Source organism: Manihot esculenta, chromosome 11 (assembly GCF_001659605.2).
Source record: "Manihot esculenta cultivar AM560-2 chromosome 11, M.esculenta_v8, whole genome shotgun sequence".
Taxonomy (NCBI): domain Eukaryota; kingdom Viridiplantae; phylum Streptophyta; class Magnoliopsida; order Malpighiales; family Euphorbiaceae; genus Manihot; species Manihot esculenta.
This window is the reverse complement of record NC_035171.2, coordinates 3,704,424-3,716,499: the sequence shown is the minus strand read 5'-3', so window position 1 is coordinate 3,716,499 and position 12,076 is coordinate 3,704,424. Positions and strand designations below refer to the sequence as shown.

Genomic DNA, 12,076 nt, shown 5'->3' with positions numbered 1-12,076 from the left:
AATTAAACACCGTTCCATATCAATTTCGAACTTAAACATCAATTACAAGAGATGAAAAACAATGCCCAAAACTAAATTCCAGTAAAAGAAATTAAGAATCGCTAAATCACCTCATAAAACAAGAAACAAAATTCAGATCCCAAAACCAGTAAAGAGGACTATTACATTTCATTTATACAACGTGAAACTGCTTCCTCTGCACTAATAAAAGAATACACTGCATAAAAATAACCTCTAAAATTAACTCACTCGTGAGAACTATAACCATTAACACCCATTTCCACTGTAGCTAACTTCTCCTTAGCAACATTCTCTTCTTCTCTAATCTCATCCTCATCTGAATCCAAAGTGAAGTGTCCATTGTTCTCCAGCTGCTGCATCTCTGCCCCAAGAGGCTTATACTGCACAAAATTAATATGATCCCCATTCTTTTTAGCCACAATGGAGTACACACTCGTCACTAAAACCACAAGTAAGGCAAGATGGCAATTGAACTGAAGTGTAGCTATCCCTCTGGCCCTATGATACTCGGAGTGCCCTTTACATTTTATAGTGTAATCCCCTCTGCTCTTTTCATGCAAAGAGCAACCATGAACAATCATGTTAGTGTAAAAAGAGATACCCATTTGCACAAACCACATGCCTTGCAAAATCAACCCCACCCCACGGGCCATTCTTGCATAATTATTCGATTTCGAGGAAGACTTTAACTCCAGAATCGTAGAGACGACACAAATCGTTATTGGGACAAGCATAAGATCAAAGTACCTGTTCTCAATCCCACTTGTGTCCTTCCTTTGCAGGTAATACAACAAGAACTCTTCCGCAAAAGCGAACAGAAGGATCAAATCAAGAAGAGATGAAGAGAAACGAACAGAACCTGATAAATTCGATACCAGACCCAAAATAGAGTACAAGGAAAAGAGTGCAGCAACAGCAAGACCTTGCAACTGGAGGGCGAAGCCAATTCCATCTTGAGAGTTAATGGCATTGGAAAGTGAGATTAGAGAATCAATAATAAATAAACAAGAGAAGACAGTGATTACGATGCAAATTAAAGAGGAAGATTGATCTTTTGAGTTTGTGTTCTTTTGGGTCGTAGATTTTGATATCTGATCAATAGAAGAAGATAAAGTTGGATTTGGGTTCGAGAAAAGGTGCAAATCTGTAGAGGAGGTGAGAGATTCCCATGTACCAATCAAGAAAAAACCAGCACCCGTTATAATCAGAGAGAAAAGCCCCATCCTTGAAGAAATTTCTTGGTCTTGTGTGTCTTCCTATGAAGCTAATTTTAGAAAGAAGTTCACTTTGAAAAATGAATTCTGGGGTTAGTCATCATGTTGAAAGGTCAGACTCTGTGTGTTGGAGAATTCTTTCGGCCAGGTTTGATTTGGTTGCTTGTTTTTGACTTTTTGTTTGTCTGGAGGTAGGCGACGACTGCACGTGGTTACAATCCGACCCGTTTTTCGAGTTCTGGTTGGGTTTTATCACTGGGTATGGCCCAACTCAGAAAAATAAATAAAGGCCAAATGATAAAATTTTAATAATTTAGTGGATATTGACAATTCAATTTCCAGAGAAAATTTGGATTTGTTGCCTGAATATGTTTATAGAAGGAAAAATATTTACATAACAAGAGCAAAGAATGATTTGGTGTGGAAAGTACATTAAGGACAAATTTTGGTGTCTGTATCTCTTCTTTTACTTGATGTTGCCATCTGATGTATAATCTTGCTTGAGAAGCTTCTGCCAAGGATGAAATTTCCCACTCAATCCCGATCCTTATCCTCCATTCAAAATCTAAAATTTTGCAAGAATTCAACTTAATTGAGTCAGAAGTGAAGTACCAATTACAATTTTGAGCAATTTTCTTGTTGTAGCTTCAGTATGATAGCTTCGACGTCTATTATCTTCTAAAGCAAATTCCAATTCCTTATGGTAACTTAATGCAATCATGGTCCAAATTGTTAATAGTCTTCCAATTTTAAACATCTCTCTACTGCTTTTCTGTTGTGGCCATAATTGCTGTCTTTGTAGGACTACATGTGGAAAGAAAGTTGATGAGTACATTAATCTGCATTCTGGCCTCCATGATCATTGCAAGTGCTCTGTTACTAGGTATCCATTAATGCCTCCAAAATGTTACAGATTCTCATAAAAATCTGGCGTTATAATTCTCATTGTTGAAAACTTTCTTTTTCATTACAAACAGGTGGGATTGGCATAGCACTCATGATCTAGCTCTGTTGTCTTTATACAAGAATCTTTGACATTGCCTCTTCTTCTGTGGCTTTAATACCATCTTCTCTGTACTATCACAAGAATCCCCTGTAGGATTATCAGTATCTGCAATTGGTATCATCCAAGAAATAGCATGTCTGGATTGAGCAAGAGTTGAATGTGTCTTAAATATTCGATTGCATCTTCATGTTGTGTCCGAGTTGTCCAAGGGTTTATTTTGAAATGTTCAGTCAAATGGTTTAATGCAAGTTACAATAGCTTATTAATTTTTTCTTAAATGAAGTGATAAATATATATGTACATGTATAGAAAGCCAATCTAGAAGACATTTGTCTTCAAATTTCTATTTAACCAAGCTTGTATTTGGTTCAAAATAGCAGCCGGCATTGGGAGATATCAGGCAGTAAATTTCACTTGACTAATCTTTTTTTCTCTCGTTTTCTTTTTATGTATTCTGTCGATTGAGGCCAGCAAGTTTAGTTTCAGATTTTGCTAGTTAAATAGAACTAAAAAGTAAAGAAAAATCTATCTCAGACAAATTTCTTCCATGGTTTACTTCTTCAAGGTTCTGTGTACTTATGTCTTTTTCCATCTTTTTCCCTAATCAACGTGATAATTTATCAGTCAAAATAATACAAATCTACCCATATATATAGAGAGAGAGAGACTGTTTCAACTCTAAGACAAGGTTGGTATGATGTTTCTTTCACCTGTGAAAGAAGCAAGTTGAAGTTGAATTGGAGTTTAAACTCATATACAATTTTAGGTTTATTCACAGTGATTATAATCTTGACGTATTCTAATTTCTCGTAATGTTATAGTTTAAGCGTAGATAGTCTGCCTTTGATTAGATGTACTTACTGGCATGCTGTGGAAAAATGGTACGTGATACTATCACAAAGAGAAAATGGTATCTTTCAAGATCAAAAAAAAAAAAAAAAAATCACTTTCATTTGATTTCAAGAAGAAATTTTACAATATAACCATTGCACATATACAATCATGGTGGTTCCATTTAGATCAACCTTGAACAATAATTAAAAATTTTCTCGATTTCAAGAGATTCCGCGAAAAACAAAATGCACTTGCAGGATAAATTCAACAGACATGAATGCTTTAAAGTTGGAAGACATTGAGATCAAATCTCAGAGGACGAATCTTAGTTGTCAAATGCGTGCAAAGTTGATTCGAAATTATATTATTATTATTAGCATTACTTATTTTTATCAACAATGTTTTTAAATGTAATGCATGTTGACAGAGTTGGCTCAGCAAGCTTCATGTTAAAAGAGTTCTTAGTGTTTTTCCTCTTGGTTTTTTAGCATTGGGTTTGAAGCTAAAATTTGAGAAAATTTTGCAATTTTGACCTCTGTGGGGAAAAAGGGATATGATGGATAGGAGTGGATACAAATCAAAGTATTGCGGTTTGAGATTGAGAGGAAACATTTTGGTTGGTTTAGTTGTTATAGCTTCAATGGTAATTGCAGCAGAATCAAGGTTGAAACAAGAAGCTTCAACTCACAATGAGGCTCAATATCATAACATGACCTCAATTCCACATCCTGCCCAGCTTCATCATGGAAACAAAAATCATTCAGATTATATACAAGTTTGGCCAGTAAGTCCAATTTCACATTGCCATAGGTTTCTGATTCTGTATTGATTGCTTGAACATGTTCTGCTTGGTTGTTTAGAAAAAGCAGGAAAATCATAACTTGTGAAAGTTGTTTGATAGAAAATGAAATTTGGCTGGAAGATTGTGGTGGGAACAATAGTTGGATTCCTTGGAGCAGCATTTGGAAGTGCAGGAGGTGTTGGTGGGGGTGGCATTTTTGTTCCAATGCTCACTTTGATTATTGGGTTTGATGCAAAATCATCAGTAGCCATATCAAAATGTAAGAGAAACAAAAAAATTACCTTAATATTTGATTTCCTATATGCTATTTGATTTGTGGGGCTCTGCTGCTTGTTTGATCAGGTATGATTACAGGAGCAGCAGCTGCAACAGTATACTACAATTTGGACCAAAGGCATCCTACGATTGAGATGCCTGTGATTGACTATGAACTTGCTCTTTTGTTTCAGCCGATGTTGGTGTTAGGGGTTGGCATTGGAGTTGCTTTCAACGTGATTTTTCCAGATTGGATTATTACAATTCTGCTAATCATTTTATTCCTTTGTATGAACTATCTCCTTCTTCTGTCTTTTTTACTGAGAATTGCAATAAATTTATGAATGTTCCTTTTGTGAAATACTTGAATGTGGTGTTTGCAGTTATGTCAACCAAGGCACTCTTAAAGGGTATCGAGACCTGGAAGAAAGAAACCTTAACGAAAAAGGTGGTCTAAAATTTTCTGGGATTATATATCCATGGCTCCTCTAACTTATGTTTTGATTCTACTTTGTTGTTTCTTTGTGTTAATTTTCCCACTTGTTGCTGAGTTTTCAGGAGGCTGCCAGATGCCTCGAATCAAATGGTGCGTTGGCTTGTGATTCTCTTTCACTCAAATCTAAGTAAAGAAATATAAATATTCTAGCATTTGAAAATATCCTCACTTTATGATCAGGTGAAAATGGTGAAGTGTTGGTTCCCAAGCCGCCACCTGAAACCTTAAGCAATAGTACTCCAACAGAAGCCAAGGTTCCCAAGGTTCCCAAGGTTCCTAAGAAGGCAAAGGTAAGAATAGTTCTAAGACTTTTGACACGCTATTTTGTAAGACTTGGTTGTGTTTGTATGCAAAAATAATTTTCAATCACAAGTTATTTCAATCAATTAATAACACCCCACTTTCTATTTTTTTATATTTTTTAAACACAAATTTATTTATTTAATGACTTATATAAATAGATACACGTAAATGCAAGTCAAAACCACTAGAAAAGTATTCACATAATGATCTATTAACAATATTATGAGCAAGAAATGTTATTTTAGAGCAAGAAAATTGTGACAAGAAAGATAGAAAATGAGTTAAAAATTCAAAAAATAAATGATGTCAGAATGTTTATTGTGTCTGCTTGTAAATAATAATAAATTGAAAACTTATTTAGCTTGAGGTTCTATTGATTCTAAAAGTAAAAACCATATAGAAGTTGAGGGTATGAACAGATTTTTCTACTAAAGTTTAGGTGTCAATTCATATATTCATCCATCCTTTATTCCTTCCTGCCAAATGGACTGTACTAAAGAATTCAATATTGTCGTCAGGTATCTGTATTGGAAAATGTGTACTGGAAAGCACTTGGACTTCTCTTCGCTGTGTGGTTGATGATCCTTGCTTTGCAGATTGCCAAGGTTTCACTACTGTTTTGTGATTATTCTCATTTTATAGAAACTTTTTCCTTTACTTTCAAGTACTTCTTGAGCCGAAAAATTATTCCATGCACTTGGATATATGCATTCATCCTGACACATAATTTGAAATTAAAAAAAAATTATCATGTCTTCTGCAGAATTACTCGAGAATATGTTCCCTGCCATACTGGTTGTTGGACTTTTCTCAGGTAAGTTCCCTATGAATCTTGAAGTATAGACCAATCTCCCAATATGCAATGATGATTATAATCTGGGTATGAGTATGCTCCAAATTTTATCCAACTTCAGATCCCAGTTGCAGCTTCAGTAACCGTATACCAGGCAATTTGCCTTTACAATGGACGTCGAAAGATTGCATCCAAAGGAGAAGCAGGAACCAACTGGCGAGTGCACAAGTTGATTGTTTATAGTATCCTTGGTCTAGTAGCTGGTATGGTTGGTGGGTTGCTTGGTCTCGGCGGAGGATTCATTTTAGGTCCACTTTTTCTTGAGATGGGGATTCCTCCTCAGGTGCAAATTTAACATTTCCTTCTGAAATCTAAGCGACATGTTAATTCTCTGCCTTCTATTAACAAGCTCTTCAATTTCCTCAAGGTATCAAGTGCAACAGCCACCTTCGCAATGACATTTTCTGCTTCCTTGTCTGTCGTAGAATATTACCTTCTTAAACGTTTCCCAGTTCCCTATGGTAATTACAATTAACCTCTTCACCACTAATGATTCTAACAAGACTGAAAATATTTTTTCATTAAATACACGTCTCTCCATGCATAATCAATGGATAGTATAAAATTATACATGACTTGTGACGGTCAGCTGCTTCCAGCCACTGCTTGCGGATTTGCGGCGCAAATCCGTCCCACATCGAGAAATGATGAGAAAATTGAATTGAATATAGTAGTTAGTACGAAACTACTAAATAACTTGGTTAATCATTTTGGACCAAGTGGAAAGTGGGTTGAAAAGTTATTTGGGCCAGTTTGGGTCCGCCGCCTGTTTCATGACTAATCAATTTTAAATCTGCAGCTTTCTACTTCTTTGTTGTGACCACCGTAGCTGGCTTCGTTGGGCAGCATTTGGTAAAAAAGGTGATTAATATGTTAGGAAGAGCATCGATAATCATCTTCATTTTGTCCTTCACAATCTTGGTCAGTGCAATATTACTAGGTACGAATTGAATAGATCAAATATGGCTTCCTTACATTTTAGCAAATCCAATAACGATTGATAGAGTTGCTGCTAATTTAAAGGCTTTCATTTAATTTCGAGCAGGAGGGGTTGGCTTGGCAGACATGATAAAGAAGATTGAGAGGAAGGAGTATATGGGATTTGATAACATTTGCTCCTATTCATAGACCCATCAGCAGTGAAGATCTTAGGGACGCAGAAATGCTGCTATTGAGTTCAGAATAGATTAACCCATAATTAGGCCTAATTCAATATAATTTAGGACGGGTAGTTAGAATTTTCTGCATATCATTATACACTGAGATAGGTAAAAATCAAGTGCGATTGGATGTTTAAAAGAAATATGTAGTAACACTGAAAGTTTGATTGGAATTAGAATTAATGAAAATGATATTTTATTTAATTAAACTAATAAAATTATTTACCATAAATTAAAGACAAATAAATATATCTCTTTATATGAAAATTCAATGAAAACTCGTGTTATTTTGTTGCATATGTGAATCGGATTTAGAGATTCTGGACAAGTTTTTTCCAATTATTTAATTCAACTAAAGACATTGCCATTGAAAAGTAGTTTATTCTTATTGTTAGATTGGAAGGAAGTAGAGGCTCTGGTCCACCAGATAATATGTTACGTTCTGTATTTTCTCTTCTGCCCACTTGGCTTTTATAGCCAATGTTTCTGCTCTTAAAGAACCAGAGTCATATATTGAAGCCAAAAGAGATCCAAACTGGGTTGCTGCCATGAAAGCTGATGCACTGGAGTTGAATAACACTTGGCAGCTCACTTCCCTACCTCTTGGGAAGGAAGCAGTAGTTTCACAATGGGTGTACAAAATTAAACATAAATTTGATGGCACTGTGGAAGGTTCAAGACTAGACTTATAGCCAAAGGGTATAACCAGGTTGCTGGCAGAGACTATGTAATGACCCGGAAACTGGACCGCTACCGGCGCTAGAATCCAGATCGACTTAAGGTCGCCGGGACCCGTAGCAAGCCTGCTATACTCTCTGTGTACCTGTAAAATCCCATACATGATCATACATTTTCTGTAAAAATATAAAACTTTGCTCTGTACCAAGACTCAACCTGTGCATGCACTATTTCTGTACAACAGAACCCCTTACTAGAGCTCTCATCATTGCTCTAGACGGGTTAAAACTCATACTCATCAAGAAAACATATTTACATAATCCAACCATGGATACAAAAAAGGATTTACAATACAACTGGGTCAAGCACACTACTGAACTATATACAATACTAAAACATCTCGTTACAATTATTACATGTCCACACTATGCTATTACAACTCTTTACTCTTCATGTACTCTTCTGACCTCCCCCTGAACTCTGATCCTGCAAGACTGGGGTTAAGGGAGAGGGGTGTGCCTCCAAACTTCTCGTACATGCAAACCACAACACCACAACACATATATACTCAAGTATATGCACAAAGGGGTCCAAAACTATCTTAAAACCCCACCAAACATCACAACTCAACACATAAATATGCTTTCATCAAAAAAATCAACCAAAAACTCTACTTAACCTAATCATGTATTTCTACCCATAAAACTCCATAAAACCTTCATAAAACATAAAAAGAAGGTAAGGATCTACACTTACCTCTTGAAGATCTAGAGGATATGTGATCCTAACGTGGAGATATGGAGTAACTCTCTCTCAAAGTCTCCAAGCTTCAAAACTTTGGTTTTTAGCTCAAAAGTTTCAAAACAACATAAAAACTCATCAAAACTTTGAAAGGTTTGAAGAAAACATGAAGATCATCCAAGGAAGATCATGGTCTCACCTCTGTCCATGAAAATGGAAAGAAAACCTTATCCATTCACCGACCTATGGCCTTTTATAGGTGGCTGGCCAGACCACCTTCGGTGGCCTAACGTGATTCTAAACTCATGCATGTTCGGCGGCCGAACCTCACTTTCGGCGGCCGAACCTCACTTTCGGCGGCCGAACCTGACATTTCTTCCTTGGTTCTTTTCTTTCAAAAACTCATTTCTTTTACACTTAAAACATTAAAACATACTAAATCACTTTAGAAAAACATATCTATTACCCTTCTAGAGGATTCCGACATCCTGGATTCCACCGGAAAGTAGAATTACAATGCCGGACTCTAGCCGGGTATTACAGACTATGTACATAGCTTCTCTCTAGTTACCAAAATGGTCATTGTGAGAGTCTTCTTGGTTATAGCTACTTCAAAGAATTGGCCCATTCACCAAGTTAATGTTAACATGCTTTACTGCATGCATATATTGAAGATGATCTATGTATGACACCTCTTGAAGGTTGTGACAAAGTTGAAAAGGGGCAAGTATGTAAGTTACTGAAGTCCTTAAATGGTTTAAAACATGCTAGTAGACGGTTTCTTGATCACATCTTTACTATTAAAGATTTGGGATATGCCAAGTTCTTTTGGGACACTGATTTACAGCAAGCTAAACCTGCTTCAACTCCTATGATGTTAATTTTTGGAGAGAGTGTTGAGATATTAATCACATTGATTCATTTACATGGGCTCATATAAGTAATTGAATTGCTTTGTATATCAAAATGACTAGCCAATTTGATATTATAACCTAACCACTTATATTCACCTTTACATTCTTGTATTTTTCCGATGTGGGATTCTTAAAGTTCCCCCCTCAAGTGCAACCACATAGTTAGCACTTGACAATTAATGTTGTATGCATGTTGTTAATATGATTGATCTCCATGATAGACTTGGACATGCATCCTTTAGCAAACTCAAACATATTAAAGGCATGCAAGTCACTGGAAATAATAACTTTCAATGCCACATTTGTCCTCAGGCCAAACAAACAAGATTACCTTTTCCCTTTAGCAACACTATTGCTAAAAGGCCCTTTGATCTTGTTCATATAGACATCTGAGGATCTTATAGAGAAGAATCTATCACTGGGGCTAGGTATTTCCTCACTATAGTAGATGATTGCACTAGGGCCACCTGGATTTTCATGATGACCCTCAAAGGGTAAACTGTAGAGATTATATTTGTGTTTCTTAAAAGATCAAGAATCAGTTTGGTGTTAGAAAACTATCAAATCTGACAATGACTATGAATTTCTTAACCATAATTGCTCTAAACTATTTAAAGATAGGGGCATTGTTCATCAAAGAACATGCACCTATAGTCCACAACGAAATAGTATTGTGAAAAGGAAATATAGATACATTTCAGATACAGTAAGAGCTCTTAAAATACAATCACACCAGTGCACTCTTACTACTACCTACTTGATCAATAGATTATCTATGGAGAAATTGGGTTGGTTGAGTTCTTATGAAAAACTTTTCAAAAGGCCTCCTAATTACTCTCACTTAAAAAAGTTTGATTGTCTCTGTTTTGCAATAAAATTAGGCACCAATAAAGACAAGTTTGATAGCAGATCTATCAAAGTTGTCTTTTTTAGAAATTTTTTAAATTTATTTATAATATAATATTACACTTTTTATATTTAAAATTATATTTATTAAAATATTATTATAAATTTATAATTAATACTAGATAATAATTGATAAAAGTGAGTAATGAACAGTCAAGGTCCACATAATAATAGTTCAATGAGTTAATAAATTAAAAAAAATTAATATTAATAAAATTTTTATAATTATATTTATATAAAATTAATATATAATTAAATAAATTAATTAAATCAATTAAGTTAAAATATAATAAATAAAATAAATAAATAAAATAAAATAATTAAAGTGCAGACATTATTCATTACGGCCCTTTTTCGGCAATCGGTACGCACTCTTATAATGGTAACCATTAAAAGATTTTGTTTTTTAATTAAATATTTATAACAATTATAAAATTTTATTTTTTAATTAAATATTTACTTTAAATACTAAGCGCAATAGATTTTATTTGACTTCAAAAATGCGATAGTATCAAATTTTATTTTGATTTAAAAAATATTTTTTAAAATCAGAATTTCAGAATTTATTTTTTTTAAAATATGAATAGGCCAAAAAGTCCGAAAGTTTGTTGGGACTCTTATCTTCTTTTCACGTGTTGTGTTTCTTTTCCTCTATAAATAGATGTACAACGCTCAGTGGGAAATTAAAGAAAACGAAAGGCTTTCTCCCACCAGTCCAGAAGTAGCTGTCTATTCTTATTGTTAGATAGGAAGGATTCAAATTACAAGTATTGCTCCTACTTATCATTCATGCTTACAGTAACTCACTTCTTCATATTATAAAATAAGAGATATTAAAGTGGATTTTATTTATTTTTTTATAAAATTATTAAAATAAATAAAAATTTAAATTTAATTAATTTAAATTTTAAATATGTTTAAATGAAATAAATATTTAATGAGAATATAAATTTTTAAATTTCACATTTTATTTAATTAATTTTATTAAGACTTGAATTTAACTTCATAATTTTCAAAATGATTTCAAAGCTACTAAATTAAAATTTATTAATTATATAGTTTTTAATCACCATGAACATGAATCCAATTCTTTTACCATATTTTTTTAATCTTAAAATTGATAAATGTTCGATGAAACTCAAAATTCTAGAATAATCTTTCAGGTTTTTTATAATTTATTAATTTTAAATCTCTCATTTTCAACTCAATACTATAGAATAATCGGACTCATCCTCAGATCACATGCAAATTAATTAATCCGAAGATAAAAAAAAAAATTAAATAATAAACTAATAGGAGATAATTATTGAAGCATGTGATGATAAAATTAAATAAAAAAATAATTATTTAATTCTTATAATATAAAAAAAATTAGTAATTAACTTTTTATTTTAAAAAAATATTTTTAAATATATTTAACATTTTAAAAAATCTATTAATTAATTTTTTTTATCAATTTTAACCATTAAATATTAAAGAAAATTAAAATATCTCTAATATAAAAAAATTTAATTAATAAATTTTTTAAAAATATAAAAAATTAAATAATAAATTTTTTAAAATTATAAAAATTAAATAATAAAATATTAAAGAGAAATTAATTAATAGACTTTTAAAATATCAAATATATTTTATTTTTTTAAAATCAAAAAATTAACTAATAAATTTTTTCACACTTTAATAATTTTTTATACATAAAATAAAAATAAAATAGAAATTTGGTAGACCCTTTGCATAAGTTGACTAAAGGTTGTCTCGTACATTAAATAATAGGCATCAAAGTCTCACCTAACGGTAAAAACTACCTTTCCAAATTTTGAACTAAAAAAATTCATAAAACAAAAATTGAGTGTATGTGAAAATTTTTTGAGGAAGATTTTTTCTAATAAAAGA

The 12,076-nt window shown here is 33.0% G+C and overlaps 2 protein-coding genes across 2 annotated transcripts; one reads left to right on the top strand and one right to left on the bottom strand.

Annotated features, from left to right (window-relative positions):
- Positions 1-1,413, bottom strand: LOC110625949. Its single transcript, XM_021771661.2, has one exon. The coding sequence runs from the start codon at positions 1,242-1,244 to the stop codon at positions 246-248; it is 999 nt and encodes a 332-aa protein (XP_021627353.1). The 5' UTR covers positions 1,245-1,413; the 3' UTR covers positions 1-245.
- A 1,565-nt stretch (positions 1,414-2,978) lies between these two features.
- Positions 2,979-7,393, top strand: LOC110625947 (sulfite exporter TauE/SafE family protein 3). Its single transcript, XM_043961735.1, has 12 exons — positions 2,979-3,859; positions 3,977-4,136; positions 4,220-4,420; positions 4,516-4,580; positions 4,691-4,718; positions 4,824-4,918; positions 5,450-5,536; positions 5,695-5,745; positions 5,846-6,067; positions 6,152-6,245; positions 6,584-6,724; positions 6,830-7,393. Exons 1-12 carry the CDS (start codon positions 3,629-3,631, stop codon positions 6,910-6,912), a joined length of 1,458 nt encoding a protein of 485 aa, XP_043817670.1. The 5' UTR covers positions 2,979-3,628; the 3' UTR covers positions 6,913-7,393.
- Positions 7,394-12,076: the final 4,683 nt, after the last annotated feature.